We start from the raw sequence: 20,292 nt of genomic DNA on the forward strand, positions 1-20,292 counted from the left end.
TGTTGCAAAAGCTTTAGCATTTACGTTTGGCAAAATCAGACTCTCTTAATCAAATAAACCCATTTTTTTAAAATAACCAAGACATACAAATTGTTCCTAGCAATAGGAAGGTGAAATTGGAAGGCTGCTATTGAAAGGGAAGACACTTATCCAGGCTTCCTAAAACTGACCTATCCATAAAACCAATAGGCAAAATAGGTAGGATTTGTTGCAAAAAGTGGGCAGGTCCTCTTGGAAAAAAAAGACGTAGCCAAACCAACAGTGGACAACAAAGCTGTAATCTCAGGGACGGGCCAGCCATTAGGTGGGGTGATGCCACCACCTCATGGTGGAAGCCCTGCCACCTCCACCCCTGGGGGAGAAGCAATGCCAGCATTGCAAAATCTTACTGGAAATCAGCATTGATGCTTCTGCACCAGCGTGGGGGGGGGGGGGCGCGTGTGGCACAGGCAGCCTCAAGCAGCAAAATAGGATATGCCGCCCCCATGTCATCATGCAACGTGGCTAGAACTTGACTGAAAAGCCCAAACTCCCACTGCTGGGTAGACTTTTTTCAACGTTGAGAGATAAGTGAAGAATTAATAAAGTTGCATCCTGTTACCAGAGGAGCCATAATAGAAGGCACAGAAGAAGAAAATCACTCAGTGCAGTAGAATATACTGCAGCGTACAGCAGGGATGGGGAACCTATGGCCCTCCAGAACTCTGTGACTACAACTTTCATCCCAGATCACTGTTTTTACCGGAGTTGGAGTCCAACAACATCTGGAGAAGAACAGGTTCTTATCTTTGTAATACAGGCTGCATGGGGGAAACAGCAAGTAGTTAAAAGCTGCAAATTCCTGCTTGTTTCAGAAAGGTGGCCTTGTAGTAAAAGTATTCATTAACCTTCCAGCAGAAATGTGTGCATCTTGGTCCATACGCAAAATGTTTTAGATGCTCTCAATCTGACCAAAACAAAACCCATGCGAGGACAGGACCCTGCTTACTCACATAGATACAGCATTAGATGAAGTGCTATCAATCAACCTTAACCAACCTGGTGCCAAATACAACTCCCATCAGCCCCAGCTTCGTGAAGACTGCTATAAATTGTAGGAGAACCTCAACTTTCAATAGCCCTGTGTACTTTTAATATTGGACCCATAAAGTTCATTTCTGTTTCCTCATGCCCCCTACCATTGTAGAAGTACTGAATCATATAAATCAAATCCAAATCAACAGCAGCTTAAAACAAGTTAAATATGTTTCCTCATTAATCAATCACATAACATCTGTGCAATTGCTCATGTTTGTGAGAAGGGGGAGTAAGACTGTACCTCTTTCCCCCGTATGTCCCCTCCCCCAGACTCTCCACCTTCTATGCATTGGAGGGTGAATATATGCATCAGGAAGCCGCCCAACTGTAAAAGTTCCCCCTCCAACACATGGAAAGTAGAGGGGTCAGGTGATGCAGACACATCAGAGAAGTGAGAAATGGCATGAAAGGGTTTCAAGCAGCCTTTCTCAACCTGTGGGTCCCCAGATGTTGTTGAACTACAACTCCCATCACCCCTAGCTAGCAAGGCCAGAGCTCAGGGATGATGGGAGTTGTAGTCCAACAACATCTGGGGACCCACAGGTTGAGAACTGCTGGATAGTGCTGGATTAATAAGATAGGCTTCTTTAGGCTACTGCCTGTACCCGTTTACCTGAGAGCTCCACTGAATTCAGTGGGACTTACTTCTGAGTAGGCATGACTAGAATGGGGAGGTGCATCATATAGAAAAGTAAGATCCAGTATCCAAAAGGTCATGGAATTCCAGGAGTCCAATAAGGCTTTAGACTTACTTTCTTTGAAACAATTCCCAGAGCTTAATGACAAATTGTTCTAGGGGCAAAATAGAAATGAAATGGGAGGTGCATGACAACAATCACCTATGCTGGCTTTATATCCAAGAACTCAATGTGGCTGATTTGAAGTTCAGAGATGCTGTTTCTTACTCTCCTGCATCCCATGAAGCTTGTATCAGCTTTATTGTGGGGCAAGGGGGGGATAAACTGCAGGAAAGGCCTAAACACAGCCTCCTAGAGCACCACTTTCCCAATTTTAAAAGCAAGCCCCCAAACATCACATGATCTTCTATATCACATCTACTCCAACCTCTAACAGAAGTTTCTAAAGCAGCATTATGAACAGTTCAAAGACAAAAAATAAGTACTGCAAACCCCTTGGAACAAACAGAGCACCACTTTTGAGTTCCCACTCAAGGAGATCTGTATCATGGAAATAAATTGTGAAATTATATACTTTCTAGCTACTAGAAAATCTGAAAATAAAATGAAGGGACTGTAATCCATTAATGAGATTACATTAATAAATTCTGAAGTAATTGGCATGTTAACTGCAGAAGTACAGCAGTACCTTAAACTTAATTGCATGAAAGCAAGTCAAAGTGAATTCATTGAAATGGGTTTCCAAGCGGATCTACAATTACTTTTATGTTTTAGTTAAGGTATATTGTCAACTCTTTAGAAAAGCAGATATTTAAACTCTCCATTTAAAAAAATAATCATTTGGAACTCCTAAAATTGATTTACTTTTCACAGTAAATTCCCCAATTTATTTTTATTTCCATCAGTGACCTTCCACACTGTATGTATGCATAACAAAGAACTTATTCAACTTCTGTCCCATTTACATGCTATACTTCTTCTGGTAAAGAAAGCACTATAAGAACCAGTGATTCCCACGGGAATTTTCACAGATAAATACAATACAAAAAAAAAAGAATTGTTTTTCAATAAAATTTAAGAGTCTTTAATTGAGGTGCAAGAACTGCTTCATAAATTCGTAGGTGGTGAAGGCGACAGCCTGTGAAGGAATACACCGAACATAATTCAGGGATAATCCTCGGTATAATCCTCTTCGTATTCCATGATTTCCATAAACATACTTCAGTGTCTGTACCATTGTACTAGAAACAGAACAGAGTAAATTTTAATATACTTGAAATGAAAGCTTTACTATTTGCTTTCAATAATGTTTTAAAAATCTAGAAACTACTACACAATATTTGAATTTTACAAACTGGTTACTAAAAATGGCTACAAAATGATTTCACTTGTGCAGCACAGGAAATTGGAATTGGGGGAAAAAGCAAGGTGGTTGTTAAAAGGAGGATGCAAAACTTTGTCAAGTTGTGGATTAGGTCTCTTTGTTAACATATGGAAAGGACATAAGAAATACAGCATGCAGAAAAGGCACAAATATTTGTTGCTTTAGGTTGAAAATCCAACCGTCCCACATCTCCTACTTACGAACTAGGACAGAATCCACCATAACAAGCAACACAATCCATCAGGAAGTCTCCCGGAAAAGTTACACAGAAATTAGTAAAAATTGCATCAAGCACTACCCAAAATTGTAAAATTTCTGGAAAATTTGGAGTCATGAGGAAAAAGTTTATTCCCTTAGGAAATCTATGCAATATTCATTTTCTTATCTGACCTGTACTGTAACAAAATGTATTATTTATAAAGTAATAAACCAGTAAGATTGTTGTATTTGGCATATTTATGAAATTTACAGAGCAATTCTATCAATGCTTCCTCAGATCCAGTTATCTTAATGGAGCTCACTCCCAGGTAAATGCATACTGTATAGGGTTGCAACCTCAAAAAGCATAACTGCCTTAGTTTTGTAGCAGGCTGTTTCTTGTCAGCAATTTAAAGAGAGATGAAAACAGGAGGTGAGGAATAGTCTATGGGAAGTCCTGGGCCTTCACATCCACATCAATCAACCAATCGCTTTCCACAAAACATCCTGAAGCAATTTAACAATAAAAACCTATTTTAAAAGTTCAAGTCTGATAATGATTAGGACAAAAATCACCAAAGGCTTGTTAAGGACTCTAGCCATAATGCATCAAGAAGTCTTCATTTCTAATTTCTAATTCTAATGCTATTCTGCAACCCCAGAATGCATACTAGACCAGTCATTTGTGGCAGCCACTTCTCCTTAAGTCACAGTTGAACTGCCTCTGATAGGCACAACATAATGAACTGTTAAATCATTTTGGAGGGGTGGAAATGCAATGGTAAGCCTGTTTCAGGACTGTATCACTTTAAACGGCAGATGGGATTTGATTGAAGGGACTGAATCTCAATTCTATGTGCATGTTATATGGAAGAACCAACCGGCATTTCGGAAGACGAGAATTCTTCCTGACATGCCAGTTATGTATGGAGACGCCACCAACTGTTATGTGAATGAATCCCCACCTGTAGTCTGAAGGGACACAGTCCAGAAACTGGCTTACACCTCTTTCATCGGCTGTTTTTGAAAACTTGGGTCCACTATGGTTCACATAGTGACACAGCCTATTAAAAACTGACAAAATCCCATCTCTACATCAAGGATAAGAAGTGATGGAAGGAAACTGATGCATTAGGATCATACACTGAGAACAAATCTCTACCCACTTTTTTTGAATGTACCACTGTAGAAATTTGCCAAAATGCATCCTTGGCTGGTATAAATTTCGTAACTTTGCAAATAATATATATCTTTTAATCAAAGGACAAGAAAAGGATGCTAAAATTGTAAAGAGCTGTTATAAAGTAGCAGAATAAGATATCAGTTTTCAATTTCATTTAAGGCACCAAACTAAACTTACAGGCACTTTTCGGACTCCGGAAGTATTGCTCCCAACTGCATTCGTCTACGTGTTACATCAAGAGGATATCTGGGAAGAAAAAGATGGGTTTTTTCCCCAAAACAAGCTCTTTGTGTTGAACTTACATTATTTTGTTGTTTGTTTTTGTTTGTGCGTTGTTGCTTTTTTCTTTGTGTGTATTGTCTGCTTTTTTGTTGTTCAATAAATTAAAAATTTAAAAAAAAACCACAGTGCTGCAAGTATTTGCACAATGAAGTACAGTTAAAGGAAATTCATATGAGAAATAAGAACTGTGTGGAACATATGATGGTGTCTTATACTGAATCAGATCATTAGTCCACCTATCCCAGTATTAACGTATTTACTCAAATGTAATGCACACCTTTTTTGGCCGAATTACATCATGAAAATTAGGGTGCGCATTAGATTTGATGGTGCATTTACATTCGCCAGCAAATAATTTTTTGGTTTCAAGGTTTTGAAAATTGAGATGCGCATTAGATTTGATGGCACATTAGATTTGTGTAAATACAGTATCTACTCTGACTAGAATCAGCTCTCCTAGGTCTCAGGCAAAAGTATTTCCTAGCTCCAATGTCGAAGGTCTTTAGAAAGGAGATGCTGAGGATAGAGCCTATGATTTTTTTGCATGTTAAGCACGAACTGTTTTTACAGAACTATGAGCTTCTTTACATTAGGGTTTCCTTTACAAGGAAATAGGAGATTCAAGTTTATGCTACTTAAAATTATCAGAAAAATAAATACAAAAATCAAACAAATATTAAGAACTACAGGATGTATTCAGTTTCATAGAAATATAATCTCTGAAGTTAAACATGGTTTGTGTAAAAACAAGGTTTAAGGCTCAAAACAGAAGAAGGCTACAATCCAGCCCAAATTAAGCATTTAAGTCCCTCGTATTCAGCTCTCTCAATGAAAGCACATGCTTACACCTCCTTTACTGACACCATAGTAACTAACTTTGTCCCAACAAAGTCCCAATATTTTAAAGGACAAAAAAATGTAACATACCTGCCCATCACACAACTAAACATATGTGAAAAGGAGATGCCAGGGGGAAAATAATGGAACTCACTGGCATCAAGTTGTGTGAAACACCTTTGCAGCTCATTTTTTAAAAATTTCTGACCTATAATATTTAAAGCAGCATCTAAAATTCTTAACACCCTGCATTGCCAGTGTGGTTTAGCAGTTAGTGTTACATAAGAGCCAAATTCAAATCCTCACACAGCCATGAAGCTCATTGGGTGGCCTTGGGTCAGTCATTAATTCTCAGCCTAGCCTACCACACAGGGCTGCTGTGAGGATAAAATGGGGAGAGAACTGTTATTTATGCTACCATGAGCTCCTTGGTAAAAGGGAATGATAGGTCAGGATACAGAGAAATGTGTTTTAATTTTCGCACTCTAATACTTAAACTGAGAAAATTAAAATACATTTTAATGTGAATGCCAGCCTATGTAATTCATAAATACTATATTGGAAAAACATTTATTGTATGTTACAATACATATTTACTGTGCAATCCTAAACATTTCTACTCAGAAATAAGTCCCACTGAGTTCAATAGGGCTTACTCCTAGGCAAGTGGGAATAGGATTGTAGCCTTATTTAGGTTTGTTTTACTTTCTCATGTTTAAAGTTGGATTTTGAAAACCCTTCCTTGGAAAACAACACGTTCTGGGGTCTAGCTTTTTAGTATTTTTATTCTATTTGTACACTGCTCTTACATGGGACTTCTAGTCATTGATCAAGTGCAGATCGGCTTGGCTTAGCAAATTGGTAGTATGAGGTACTCCAACCATTCTCTGATCCTCCCAGAGGTTTAATTTGACAACTATACAAGTTATTATGACTCACATTATCACTGCTGTATAAAGATTATGATTTTCCAACTTCTAGCTGTAATAGTACAGTTTTACTAAATTGACAGAGAAAGCAGTTGCCTAATGGACTGCACTCTTATCAGTAAACAAACTGATCAGTTCAAATGTTTTTGAAGGAAGTCATAATGAATAAAAGCTATGTCTAGGTCTACAACTCAAGAGTTGCAGCCTTCAAAAACTTTTGCAGAATGCAATATGCTGTCAGCAGCATCTATCATCATCATGACTATCAGCAGCAACAGCAGCAGCCTAAGGTTCCACGGTGGATTACAACAATTTAAGATACAATATAAAAAACAGTTTGAAACCTTAAAAATGCAATCACAAAACATAGGGCGAGACCTGAAAATAGATATCTCTGGTGTCAAATGCCACAATATACTGTTCTTTACTATTAAAGTATGAAAGTTTCTTTTTGCCTGGGGCATTATTGCCCCATTTTAAATTGAGCAATAGGCTTTTTTCCCATACCACAAAGGTGTGGCTGATGCCTTAGATTATGACGAAATTAAAATTTCATGATTTCCAAGGTAGGAATTTTGTTTACTTACAATACTAATGCAAGCTATCCTAACAATTCAGTGCAGTAAAATACTAGAAAAACTTACGATATTGTCTGTGCTATTGCTCCAGCTATGCCACCACACAGCAAATTTACATGAGTTTTCAAAACTAAGACATCAGGATTATCTAAGCAAGGCTTCCCAAGCAGGGTAGGCGCTTGGGCAAGTCCCACACTCTTTAAGGTACCAAAGGTAAAAAATGAGAAACCTGAAAGGGAAAAATGTAACTTTAATGGAAACCTGAAAGGGAAAAATGTAACTTTAATGGAAACAATACCACAACAAGCTACATAAACAACAAAGGCACAATCCAATCAAAGGCTAAGCACAGTTAAAACTCATATATAAAAAGGAGTGTAGAGCTTGCACCAAGCTCTTTCCTCATGGAGGAAAAAAATCAATGATACTTATCAGAGCTTTCCAAACTGTGTCACAACACCAGTGTGTTGGCTGAAGTGTGTAGGTATGTCACATGAATGCTCCCCGTGCTCCTCCCAGGGCTGGAAAGGGGTGAGTTTAACCTCTGGTTTGCTAGTAAAACTGTGTTACTGTGTCACAAAAAGTCTGTCACCAACATGAAAAGTCTGGAAAGCTCTCTTAGCCCTAGCTGAGTCACATCTTCTCTGTTTGAGGATAGTCACATTGTGAAATTGTTTTCAAGTATGTATTGAAGAATCAATCTTCATTTTTTTTTATCACTTGCATCTGACACCAACACCACAATCTGGCACAAAGTATCCGGGATGTGGGAATTATGTTGGGACGTGTATTTTCAGAGTTTTAATTGGGGTGTGTGGTGCACCAGGCACCACAGTTTCTATGGTGCTTTGAAGAGACCTCAAGGCTTGCCTCAAAGTAGCACCTCGGGAACCGAAGCATGTACAGTGGTACCTCGGGTTACATACGCTTCAGGTTACAGACTCCGCTAATCCAGAAATAGTACCTCAGGTTAAGAACTTTGCTTCAGGATGAGAACAGAAATCGTGCTCCGGCGGTGCAGCGGCAGTGGCGGCCCCATTAGCTAAAGTGGTGCTTCAGGTTAAGAACAGTTTCAGGTTAAGAACGGACCTCCGGAATGAATTAAGTACTTAACCCGAGGTACCACTGTAAATGTGTGTGTGAGGGGGAGGGAGGGAGAGAGAGAGAGACAGAGAGAGAGAGAGAGAGACAGAGAGAAGAAGAAGAAGAAGCATGTGTGTATGGAAGAAGGAGACCATGTGCATATACAGAAGAGCAGGGGGCCAAATATGGAGGAAGGAGTTTGATGGTAAATAGGAGAGGGCAAGAATGGGTAACTATGGGCTGAGAAACTTTGCAGGGGAGTAGTTGTGGTAAACGAAATAGCAAGCAGAAGGAAGGTTGGTAAGCTCTGGCTAAAGGGAACCAGTCTGAGAGAGAGTTAAGGGGGGAGGACAGGAGGTTGTCTATGGGTAATTTGCACAGTGGAAAGTCAGAAAGAGGTCCTATACTAAGCAACAGGGCGTGGTAAGGTTCCTACCTGCCAGAAATTAAGAAGGGTGACAGGAATCCTGAACCCAAATAAAAAATAAATAGGTGCCTAAGGATGAGAAGAGTTCTATCTTTACTTTGGAAGAGTGAGGGGCTCAGCAAGGAGATCTAATGATAAGAACCAGGCTGGGGTTCTTGAAGGCACTTAGTACTGATAGGCAGGTGAGAAAAACTTCACACGGGTGTTATGGGGAAGAGTTAAAATGCTTCAGGAAAGGAAATGAATATGTAAACGCCATGTTACACCTTTCAGTCTATTCTAGGTGCAGTGAAACATGTATTGATATTAGAAAACTACCGTATTTTTTGCTCTATAAGACTCACTTTTTCCCTCCTAAAAAGTAAGGGGAAATGTGTGTGCGTCTTATGGAGCGAATTCAGGCTGCGCAGCTATCACAGAAGCCAGAACAGCAAGAGGGATTGCTGCTTTCACTGCGCAGCGATCCCTCTTGCTGTTCTGGCTTCTGAGATTCAGAATATTTTTTTTCTTGTCTTCCTCCTCCAAAAACTAGGTCCGTCTTGTGGTCTGATGCGTCTTATAGAGCGGAAAATACGGTGCCTTCCCCACTACAAATGAAAGAAAAAAGTGATAGGAGATACTCAAAATCAACACCAGCTGTCAAGACAAAAGGTAACAGGAACTGTACAATTGGTTTCAGAATTGAGGAATATACAAGTGCAGATAGATTGGTGCAAAAACAACCCCTATAAATTCTAGAATGCATAGTGGAATAGATGTCAAGATCACCGCTTAAAATTCAAATAAAAAAGAGACTCCATGTGGCTATAAGACTGCATATTTCCATTTTTGTTAACAGTCTGTAATAGTTGGTTACTTTACCAGTGATTTTGTGCTTATGCAGATCTTTCAGACTGTTAGGACAACTAAGGACAGTCAGTAGAGCATTTTATAGATGGTTCTCAGTGTACATCTGTACTAGTTGGGGGGGACCGTTCCACAAACAAGTCACTATAATTATATAATAAATTCCCGGCAGCAACCTTCTCTATGCAAATCCTAGCACCACTTAACATGTGCAATTTTTATTTTAACAGCAGCAATGTGAACAGTTTTGCAAATCAAAATTAAACACCAAGAGGTTCACTAGGAAAGACTCTCATTCAAGTTCAACTCACCTGCATATGGAGCCATTCCTACAACTGTTGGCGTAAGCCCTCGATAAAATCCTTGCAAACCACCTTCCTTTTGGAGTAAGCCAATGATGAAAAGAACAAACAAACAACAAATATTTAATTGCACTGAGTACAAAGTGTACATACATTAGATTAGAGTGATGTTTTGCACAAGGAAATGAAATCAGCCTTTTGCTTTTGGTCAGGTTTTTTCTTTTTTAAGGTGTCTCTTTATACGCAAATTTTGTGATCCGATCCAAACTTTCAGGGACAAACCCAGTTGTGGATCTCAGTGTCCAACCTGAATAATGGGGGTGGAGTTGCTCCTGGAGGCACACAGGTATACCTGGAGATACACAGGTATACATGTTTATTAAGCATGTGTGCACCTAGTTTAGTGCTCTGAGGCAGCCTCACTGCTATGAAACTCTCTCCCAAAAAGACAAAACTGTGTCTTCTATTGTACTTCCAAAGAGTTGATGACTTAAGTATGCTTTTTTTTTTTTACTATTGCATGCTCTTGTTCTGTTTGTTTTGCCGATTTTGCTGTTTACTGGGAATGATTTTATTTGTTACTATGATTTAGGGTGCATTCCAAGAGGGCTGACAGATAATCGTAACATTTAAAATATAAATGTTTCTATTATTTTATTTTGTGAACCACTATCAAATCTCATGAGCAGTATCATTTTCAAAACTGTATTTTTCACTCTGCCACTCTTCTCCCAATATGCAGCTATCAACATCTACCCACAAACAGCAGAACAGAGTGAGAGATGTTTACACAGAACAGCTGTTTCAAGATCCTTAAAAGCTTGTTTTTTAAAAAAATTGTTAGCCTCAGAAACCAGCAACACAATAGCACTAAAACAAAAGAGATAAACAAGCTACCTTCGTATAAATGGTCTTGAATGCATGAATAATTCCAGTGTATGTGTGATCCCCTTTTACTTGGAATGCCAGACGTGCTCTCACCATGTCAAGAGGGTAAGTGCAAATTACTGCAGTTATACCTTCAAAACAAAAAAAACCACAAATATGACCTGAACTGGGCAACACAGTTGTGACATGCCAATATCAAGAACATCGCTAACAGAAAACCACAAAGGGTCCTTTAAATAGAGGGTGATTTTTTAAATTCAACCTTGTTTTCACATTTGGAGGCTTATAAGTAACTTCTCCAAAGAGTTGGGAACACAGATAATTTTTATGCAAGTAACATGCTAAAGTCAGGGAGGCTGCACACAGGAATGAATGACGTCATGCAGAACTTTCAGGAATCAGTTAAGTCACAGAAACTCTGGTTAAGAACTAAGCTGCTTCCTTAAAATCACTGCAACTTAGAAAAAAAGGAATGACACTTTTAAAATGTGCATGTTTCATATGCTTAAACTAGCACACTATCCCCACTCCACCCCAGGAAACGAAGCCAGCATAACCATATGTGTTTGGTACTTATTCCTGCTTTTGCATTTGGAAGGCTTAAATCCCTTTGTTCTCAAAATGCCTGGGATGAAGGGCACTTGTGTTTTGAATAGCTGAAATCATGTTTTCCCCTCTGCTTCAGTCTAGTTGTTTTTTCCTTAAAGGAGACTAAGGCAATTATCCACCAATGAAGAGTTACTACCAAGATTTGAATTACACAAGACTCAGGAAATCCAGGGTGGAAAGTTTTCCCCATAATGTTTATCTTTGCTACTTTGAAAAGACGCATTACAACAGACTTTTCTTGGCATCCCCCCCCCCCATAGCCTTGATGCAAAGGAATCCCCCCCCCCCCCAGTGCTAGAAGGATGACTATTGGGGGGGGGGTGATTTTATGCGTCTTTGCTTCTCAATTTGTGTCTTTGCTTCTCAATTTGTTTTGTGTTAATTTATGCACTGTGACTTGCTTTCGTTTTTTTTAACTGACTAGAGTTTAGAAATTAATTATTATAATTGTTAAGAGTGAATTTCTGTTTATTATTTGCTGATATTTTATTTTATTGTGTAGTATTATATTCTAAAGGGTTACTGAATATTACTTTATTTGATACAAGTCTATTTTAAAGTTATGTTTAATTCTGACATTTTTGTATTGGCTCAAGTTGTTAATAAGTTGTGAGATCTCTGTTGTTTCTTCAGCTTGTAAACCAACTTGTGTACAGTAATAAAGAAGGGCAGTATACAAATTAAAAGTGAAATGAAATACAAAACCTAAAATTCACATTCTGATTGCACATTTCAGTGTGTTTTTATTCTTCCTTCCATATTAATATTATCCAGGCCACTCTTGCAGTATACCTAAAACTATGAAGACTGTTCATGTGTTCATTTCTTATATAATATATTAGATTTACATCTGCACTAGATGTGCCCTGCCAGCTACACCAGGAAAGGTGTTATTGCTACCCCATAATCTCTTGGCAGTGAATTTCCCTTTCTATTTCCTTCTCCTTTTTATTTCTCTCTCTTACCCCTTTCTATTCCTCAGCTTACACATAAATTTCAGAGACCATAAATATGTAGTTCCCTGTGAAATTATTTCCACGTGTTGCAGTTTTGTGTACTGTATGTAGAGGGAAAAGATGCTCTAACCAACTATTTCAATCCATGAGGATTATGATGTAGTTAAAATAGACGTCAGGAGCATTTACCTTGTTATGATGCCTAACAAACTATAATTGGGGTGGGGAGATATTTCTCCCTGTTTAATACTAGCATTCAAGAATACCCAAATGAAATTGATTAGCAATGGGAAAGATGAAATCCAAGTATTTCATCATGCAAGACATCTTAAATGGCTTTTTAAAAAGGTTGCAGGTTCGAGCACCACGTGGATAAAGGGATTCCTGCACTGCAGGCGTTTGGACTAGATTGACCCTCGTAGTCCCTTCCAACTCTACAACTCTATGATTCTATGATCTATTTTATTAACTTTAACTGATTAAAGACAACAGCCTTTAGCTTGGACTTTGATTACTAAACCGCAATTTAAAGATTGGCAAGCAAAACAAAAGAATAGTTAAATATACATAAGAAGGAAATACCTGCCATGGATCCAGCCATTAACCGGTGAATATGCCCAGAAATGCCAAGCTTCTGCTTTATCATCTATGAAAAGATCAAATTTATAGAGTGAAAAAACAATAATCCTTCAGCACACTTTAAGTGAGCTCCACTGGTCAGTAGATTGAAAACAAACACCAATGGTTTAATGCTTCTGACTACATTTTAAATAACAGCCTCAACTACTTTAATATATTTCTTATTGGCGGCTCCAATTTCCGATTTTGATTTTTTTGCAATGTCTTACAAAAGAAAAGTTTTGATTAAGGTGAACACAGCGCATCAAATATGGGGGGATGCATCATATCCTTCGACAGCTAATTGTCTTTTTTTTCTTTTGCTACTTAGGAGGTTTTTTTGTATGTTTGAAAAATGCGTTGCAATTCTGCAAACCTCAGGATTCCCCTCCACCCCACCCCTCATTTCTTTACTAAGTTCCTAAGTGCACCAATAGCAGTGATTCCATATCCCCAATAGCTGGGAAAAGCCTTCATCAATCTATAGCAGAGGTTTTCAACCTTTTTGGGTCCACGGCTCCCTTGACCAAATAAATTTCTTGCTGCGTCACCCCTGTGGGGCTCAGGAGCCCAGTTATGTCACCCCTTGCCTGCAGAGATGGCAGCCCCTCACCCCTTTTCAAACACCCTCCCTTGTGGAGTGTTCCCTCAGCCTTCTCTCCTCTCCCCCACTCCTTGGGAGTCCCCAGGGTGCCACAGCACACTACAGTGGTACCTCGGGTTAAGTACTTAATTCGTTTCGGAGGTCCGTTCTTAACCTGAAGCACCACTTTAGCTAATGGGGCCTCCTGCTGCCGCCGCACCGCTGGAGCACGATTTCTGTTCTCATCCTGAAGCAAAGTGCTTAACCCGAGGTACTATTTCTGGGTTAGCGGAGTCTATAACCTGAAGCATATGTAACCTGAAGTATATGTAACCCGAGGTACCACTGTAGTTGAAAACCACTGATCTACAGAAAGAGAAGCAGCCTGGCAGCTCTCCAGGTGCAGAGATTTCCAAAGGGTAAACTCCACTAAAGAAAAGGCTGTGCTGTATCTCAAACACTACTCTTATACATGCTGTTATCCATTTTATACCATATATAAACAGTTATTTAGAAATCGGTACAGTGGTACCTTGGTTTATGAACTTAATGCGTTCTTAATCCAAAGCGTTCTTAAATCAAGGCATGCTTTCCCATAGCAGCGGGGGACTCAATTTACAAATGGAACACTTAACAGGAAGCAAAACATGTTCTTATTCCAAGGCAAAGTTCACAAACCAAAACACTCTCTTCCGGGTTTGCAGCATTCTTAAACCAAGTTGTTCATAAACTAAGCTGTTCTTAAACCAAGGTACCACTGTACTTGCATATTCCCCTGTTGCTCCATTTCATATTGAAGTCGGAAAGAGCCAAATTGTGCAGATTATGTGATTTACATACAAAGACATATTTGACATTTTAATAATATATAGAATGAAATGTAAAATGATTTGCTTAAATAGATTACATATTTATAGGTCAATAAATGTCCATAATGTAGAGAGGGTAACTGGTGTTAAGAAATTCAACAAGTTTTATGCAACTCATAATATATTTCAATTAATACAAGTGATGTCCGACCACAACATGCTGTGGTATATCCTGAGGCCCCTAACAGGAGTGCTTTTTCTTGCCGCTCCTCCTTTAATTTCTCTTGCTGGGCTCAAGTTTATTTGGCCTCACTCAACCCATCGTTACTGTTATACTGTTCAATTTTAGTTTTTAATTAAACTTGCAGAGGTAATAGTCTTGATGTTTACAGCATAAACATAAAAAGTAGAAGTAATTGCATTACTCAAATCACTATTTTGGGGGGAAAGAAACAAGGCAACTGGCAGTTATACATAATAAATATGTCAATTTATACATATTAACCAACCACAGATAGTACAGCTGACATGAGGGAAGTTAAATGCAGCTACCTTTTTATACTGGCCAAATGCTGTAAACTGAATTGCACCATATGGAAATATTCTAATCATCATTGCTCCATTTCCTTTATAGAATCCCAGGTAACCCTCCTTTTTGGGAACAGCACGCAAGGTAGAGATCACGCCTGTGATGAATAAAGAATGAAAACAAGAAGAAAATGATCAGCCAACCAACAGAAAAGTGATAGCTAAACGATCCAACAAAGTACAAGAAGATTTTATCATAAGATAAACAGCATGTTCAGGAAGCTGGGCAGGAGGAATGATAGAAACAGGCTGAAAGAACCGAAAAGTGAAGAGAAATGGTGAGTGGACAAATGAGAGACTAAATCAAAATTTCTATAAACAACCCCCCGAAACAGTAACTGGAGGAAGAAATAAAAAGGGAAAGTCGGATCTCAAAACTTGGGAGGAAGGAAAAATGACATCTGATAATGGCATATGAACAGTGGAGGAGGACTTTGCTCAAACAGTCTCTGCTGATATTTACTCAGCCTCACCCAATTTCTACAAACCTTGCTGTGTTCAGGGACACATGTAGTTAGAATGTTTGCAAGCCTGCAACACCCTCAGCATGCTAGAATCAAATAAAAAGATTGCATTTGCATTCCACTTACCTTCCTACAGAAAACCCTCTGTTTTTAGTTTATGCACACAAGTGCTATATCAGATTTTCTTAGCAACATTCCCCATTCTCTCAGACACATACCAAACTAAACACCTGTTAAGGGAATATTCACTGACTGCAGTTTCTATCAGCATATGTATTTAAACATCGGGTTTGTTTTAATCTACTGATTTAAATGGGTCTCCATTTTAGTTAATCAAAACATTTTAAAACTAATCTAACAAATTATAATAAACACAGAAGCATTCTTTTTTTTGGGGGGGGGGCCTACATTATACCATATTGGAAATTTGGACAAAGTAATTGTTGTGTATTGAGTCAAAGGATTTTATATCTGTATTATTATTGTCTGTATTTGCATTAGGGTAAAGTAACTGCCTTTTGGTTCCAGAGGGTACAGCTACTATTGGTTCATTTAAGCTGCTGTATTTGGATCCTCTGTCTTATTGGTTTCCTCCAAAAGGCAGGACTGTGATTGCCTGATATTGTTCCCTCCAAAATTGTATCCTTTCTAGCTAGTTCCCTGTCCCTATAAATGTAGCTCTTCCCTCCATCAGGCCCCAGTCTTGTTGCTGTAATAAAGAAGTGTTACTAGAGAACTGTCTCCAGCATATTATGTCAAGAGAGCTGAAATCACAAACCCCACGTCACAACAGTAATATCATATTAGGATCTCCTAATATAGAGTGTCCTTAGAATTTCTTTCATCACATTGTGCTAAAACATTTACCAATTTCAGCTAAATTTGGCAATCAAGTCAAAGTGTGTGCAAACTAGGGGTTTGCCTCTCTTCTCTCAATCTTACATAGTACCGTACTTACTTGAGTATAATGTGCCATCAAATCTAATGTGCACCACAATTTTCAGAACCTTGAAACCAAAAAAAGTATTTGCTGGCAAATGTAAATGTGCCACCGAATCTAATGCGCACTTAATTTTCTCAATGTGATTTGGCCAGAAAAGGTGCACATTAGATTCAAGTAAATATGGTAAGTACAACTATGTTCACTCCTTGGTTAGTAAAATAAACTCAATGGGATTTTCCAACATCCATGTGAGGTCAGTGACAATGTGCAGTTGGAGAGGAGAATGAGTGAAGTCCCCACAGCTGAGGGCCTCAGACAAGGCTACTGGTAATCATACTAAGCCAATGTTGATTCTGTCATACAAAATGGGGGAACAAATGAGAGAAGCTTAACCTTAAAATATGGCATCATGAACATCTCCCCCATGCTTTTAAGAATGATCTGAATTTTTATTAGGTTTACTGGCTTCCATTCACTGTGCATCAGAATACAGGAGCCAAACTGTATCTTCAATTTTTAAAGTGGACTGCAAGAGCAGAACTAGCACCATGGGTGTAGGCAAGGGTGGGTAGGATTCCCCCCCCCAACAAAAGCCTGCCCCCCAATGTACTCTTTTGGGGGGTATTTTTACCTGTGATTTCCCCAAAAAAATCAACTACTTTAGGGGGTGATCTCCTTAAAAAAACAGTAACTCAACTTTGGCTCCCCCCCCCAAACAAAAATCTTGGCTATGCCCATGACTAGCACCATAAAAATAATAATAATGGAGAATCATGAAGAAGTGAGTTTCCAAATGCATGTTTAGGCTAAATGTGGGTTCCAGCTCTGAAAAGAATGCCTGGCAACATTGATTTTAAAGAAAGCCGGCCATTTTTATAAGGTGCTGCCAGTGACCATGTTAGGCCCAGCCAATTGATGTGTGATCACTGACACATGGGTCAGAATGGAGGAGTAAGGGAAACGGGCATAACGGGGGGCGGAGCGGGGGGGGGGGGTAACAGGGCAGGGTGCGCTTATATGTGCTACATGACACACAGGGAGGGAGAATGGAACCCCCGCACAAAATGGTCACTGCCTGTATATCTAACCTGTGGAGAAAAAAACAGTATCAACCCTATCTTTCAAATTCAAGGTTTGCAAAATTTAACTTTGAAATCTCATTGAAAAGCACAGGGATTAAACACAAATTTTCCTCCAAATGCTGTATTTGCTGACAATATTGCAGGAAACTGAAAATGAAATATACTTCCCTTACAGATACAGGAATGCAAAATACACGAAAACTGTCTTACCAAGATTTTTGTAATGACGATTATGGGCTTGTAACAAAATCTTTACTCGATCCAATGGAGCAATGGTTGTTTTGGCACAGCATCCCGCAACACCTTTCAGAGACAAAAATGAACAACTCTGTTTGCTGACTGCCAAATGTTACAGCATGTCAAACATTCAGCAAGTTATTTTTAAAGTTTTATCTTTTCAAGGTTCATCCCATACCTGAAAAGCATGGCCTCCCTCACTCAGTGGGCATTATCTTCACTGGCAAAGTAGTCATGTTATGCAATCTATGCACAAGGTTTCACATTCTGTTCCATTTTCTTTTAGCAACATAAAGCTGATTCATTGTACTATATATGCTGATGTTCATTTCCAGGAATGCCTCACCTTACGGTGGAGATTCTGCTTCCTAATATCTCCTCCAAGTTGCGAAAAACCTAACACTCCTGGTCATATGAACACAATAAAGAATCTTATGAAACCTTAACAACAGTGTTTGCTACAACAGGACTACTCTTTTGAAATATGGGCATGTGATTCAGCAGAGAACCCATTATAGGTATTGTATTTATTTAATTTATTGCAAGTATAGAGGTATCTTTGCCAAGTATATCAAGGCATCAAATACTTTTTTCATAAGGCTCACCAACTCCAGCCCTTCCAAATCAATCATTAAATGTTGGTACAGCTCAGCAGTAATTATGGATCAGCTCTTTTATAGTATCTTCTTCTGTTAAAGGTCCACCTCCCACAAAGAAGTTGTATCAAGATGTTAACTCTCAACCATCACCATACCACCAAGCCTTATGCAGCATCTGTGCTGTATCATTCAACTTCCAAGTCAGATCAACTACAAATGATACAAAAGCTTGCAAGCAGTTTAGGATGCAATACAGCGGTACCTCCAGTTATTCTTTCCTTACCACTTTACAACTGTCATTTAAATAACCTTTGAACGTCAGATCTTTCAAGGTTAGGGGGGAAAGCAAGCTGCTGTCTTATACTTATTGTTGATTTTGCTTACAATTAAGGTAATCTGATAACGATTATTAAGCAGGGTTCAAGATGTTTGCCTGCAGTACATTATGTCTCTTTCTTACCTAGGGAAGGGATACAGGTATGCATGTCAAGTTCTTAGGAAACAGACACTATCTTTCAGAGTTTCTTTAAGTCTGCCCTATCAGCTCGGTTCGATCTACTATTTATACCAAGAAAGCTCGGGGAGGAAGGACTCGGGGCAAAGCAGAGCAGAATCCGACCCCGGGACAGGTGTCGGGGCTATAAGTATAGCTTCTCCTTCAAGGAACAAGCTCCGCCTCGGTTCTCAACTCTACAGTAGGCAGCCTTGAAGAGCGACGAGAGCCTAAGACGCAGAGCAAACGGAGTCAAGGGCAACACGGTGGGCGCGTGTAAGCAAAAAACCCAAGACGAGCGTATCGTGGGAATTCCACGGATCAGAGTTAATGGGATTCCGAGTTTCCCTCGAAAAGGGAAAACGCAGCCGGGCGTCCAAAAACATAGATTTTTCTTTGGGGGGGGGGGTCGTGCGAGCACCAAGAAGCCGCCGGCCCCCTCGCCTCGCCACCCCTGCCCGCCAAATAAAGAGGATTGTTCCGTGTTTACCTCCGGCGACGAGCGAGCGGAGCCAGTAGAAGTCCCTCCGCGCGGGCGACGAAGGCAGGCGGGGGCTGGGCCCCGCTGCCGCTGCCGCCGCCGCCGCCTCCGTAGCCATGGGGCCGTGCTGGGTCCCTCGCAAGCGCAGCGGCAGGAGGAGGAAGGGGAAGAGGGAGACGCGGCTGGGCCCGGCCAGCACCCAGCGCCTTCAGCACATGCTGCCGGGCTGGCTCTGCCTCCGCCCAGCCCGGCTGGGAGGCGGGGCTCGGCCGCGGACGCCGAGAAAGGAGAGGAGGAGAAAGGGAAAGAGACGGGCCTCCTCGTACAGGCTCCTCTATCGGAGGCCTTGCAAGCCGGGGAGGAGCGTCTTCTGCCGCGCCCCGGGCATGGTGCGAGGGCCACGGCCTCCGGGAGCTGCTCGGCCAGGCCCGCGGCGGCGCCCCGTGATCGCGTCAGGAGGCGGCGGGAGAAGCTCGCTCGGCAGCCGGCGGCGGCGCGTCTCCTCCCCCCGGCCTCCTCGGCTCCCTTTTCCCCGCCCGCTCCAACTGAGGAGGCCGGCTGTGTGGCTTCAGGGGAAGTGGGAAGGGAAAGCGGCCAGGCGTCCCCGGATGGGCCTCAGGGGGAGGTCGAGGGGGAAAGGGACCCCGAGGGTCATCCAGTCCAGCCCACTTGAAGTGCAAGGAAGAGCCTGCGGTTGAGAAGGGCGCAAATATATGCGCCGCCTTTTCTGGTGTTCCGCCCCCCCCCTCTTCTCCCCCAACAGCCCCCGCCCCCCGGTCGGGCTTCTTGGCTTTTTAACTACGGCAGGGCGGGCGGAAATTCCACTGGCAGAGTTGATCATTGCATAGCCTTGCCGCCCGTGGGGTGGAGGGACGACACATTAAAAAAGCAATTGCCGCAGGTTTATATATATATTATTGCAGTTATGTAATACCCTTTACTAGGCACAAAATTGTGGCAATTTGCGTTATCCAGAATTCTTTGTTGTGCTTTTCACTTTATAAAAGGTCTTTGTGCTATCCTGCTCTTTCCATGAAAAGAGTTTTCAGCTAAATCAGCACGCCAAGCAGCTCGGTATCATGCCTTCCAACAGTTTGCAGATCTGATACAAAAAAGTGCACAGAGTACTAAAAAAAAGGAAAAAGCCTGCCTCCCTTTGTGTAACATCTTGCCTTAAT

General features: G+C 40.5%; 1 protein-coding gene and 1 long non-coding RNA gene across 2 annotated transcripts; both read right to left on the minus strand.

Moving 5' to 3' along the window:
- Positions 1–2,538: 2,538 nt before the first annotated feature.
- Positions 2,539–19,369, minus strand: SLC25A16 (solute carrier family 25 member 16). Its single transcript, XM_079976475.1, has 9 exons — positions 19,124–19,369; positions 17,515–17,607; positions 14,780–14,913; positions 12,800–12,863; positions 10,662–10,783; positions 9,774–9,840; positions 7,173–7,335; positions 4,658–4,726; positions 2,539–2,956 (listed from the first exon to the last, which is right to left on the minus strand). The coding sequence occupies exons 1-9, from the start codon at positions 19,230–19,232 to the stop codon at positions 2,800–2,802; spliced, it is 978 nt and encodes a 325-aa protein (XP_079832601.1). The 5' UTR covers positions 19,233–19,369; the 3' UTR covers positions 2,539–2,799.
- LOC307216340 lies at positions 5,264–5,794 on the minus strand. The gene is made up of 2 exons (XR_013839040.1): positions 5,673–5,794; positions 5,264–5,637 (listed from the first exon to the last, which is right to left on the minus strand). It is a non-coding gene; the product is annotated as an uncharacterized lncRNA (long non-coding RNA).
- Positions 19,370–20,292: the final 923 nt, after the last annotated feature.

Source organism: Podarcis cretensis, assembly GCF_951804945.1.
Source record: "Podarcis cretensis genome assembly, chromosome: 5".
Lineage (NCBI taxonomy): Eukaryota > Metazoa > Chordata > Lepidosauria > Squamata > Lacertidae > Podarcis > Podarcis cretensis.

Coding starts and splice junctions, on each gene's coding strand:
- SLC25A16 (XM_079976475.1), bottom strand. CDS start 19,232: ATGGCTACGGAGGCGGCGGCGGCGGCAGCGGCAGCGGGGCCCAGCCCC. Junction 7,336..9,773: donor AGGAATGGCTCCATATGCAG/GTGAGTTGAACT, acceptor TTTCCCTTTCAG/GTTTCTCATTTTTTACCTTT. Junction 2,957..4,657: donor CCGGAGTCCGAAAAGTGCCT/GTAAGTTTAGTT, acceptor TTCTGTTTCTAG/TACAATGGTACAGACACTGA.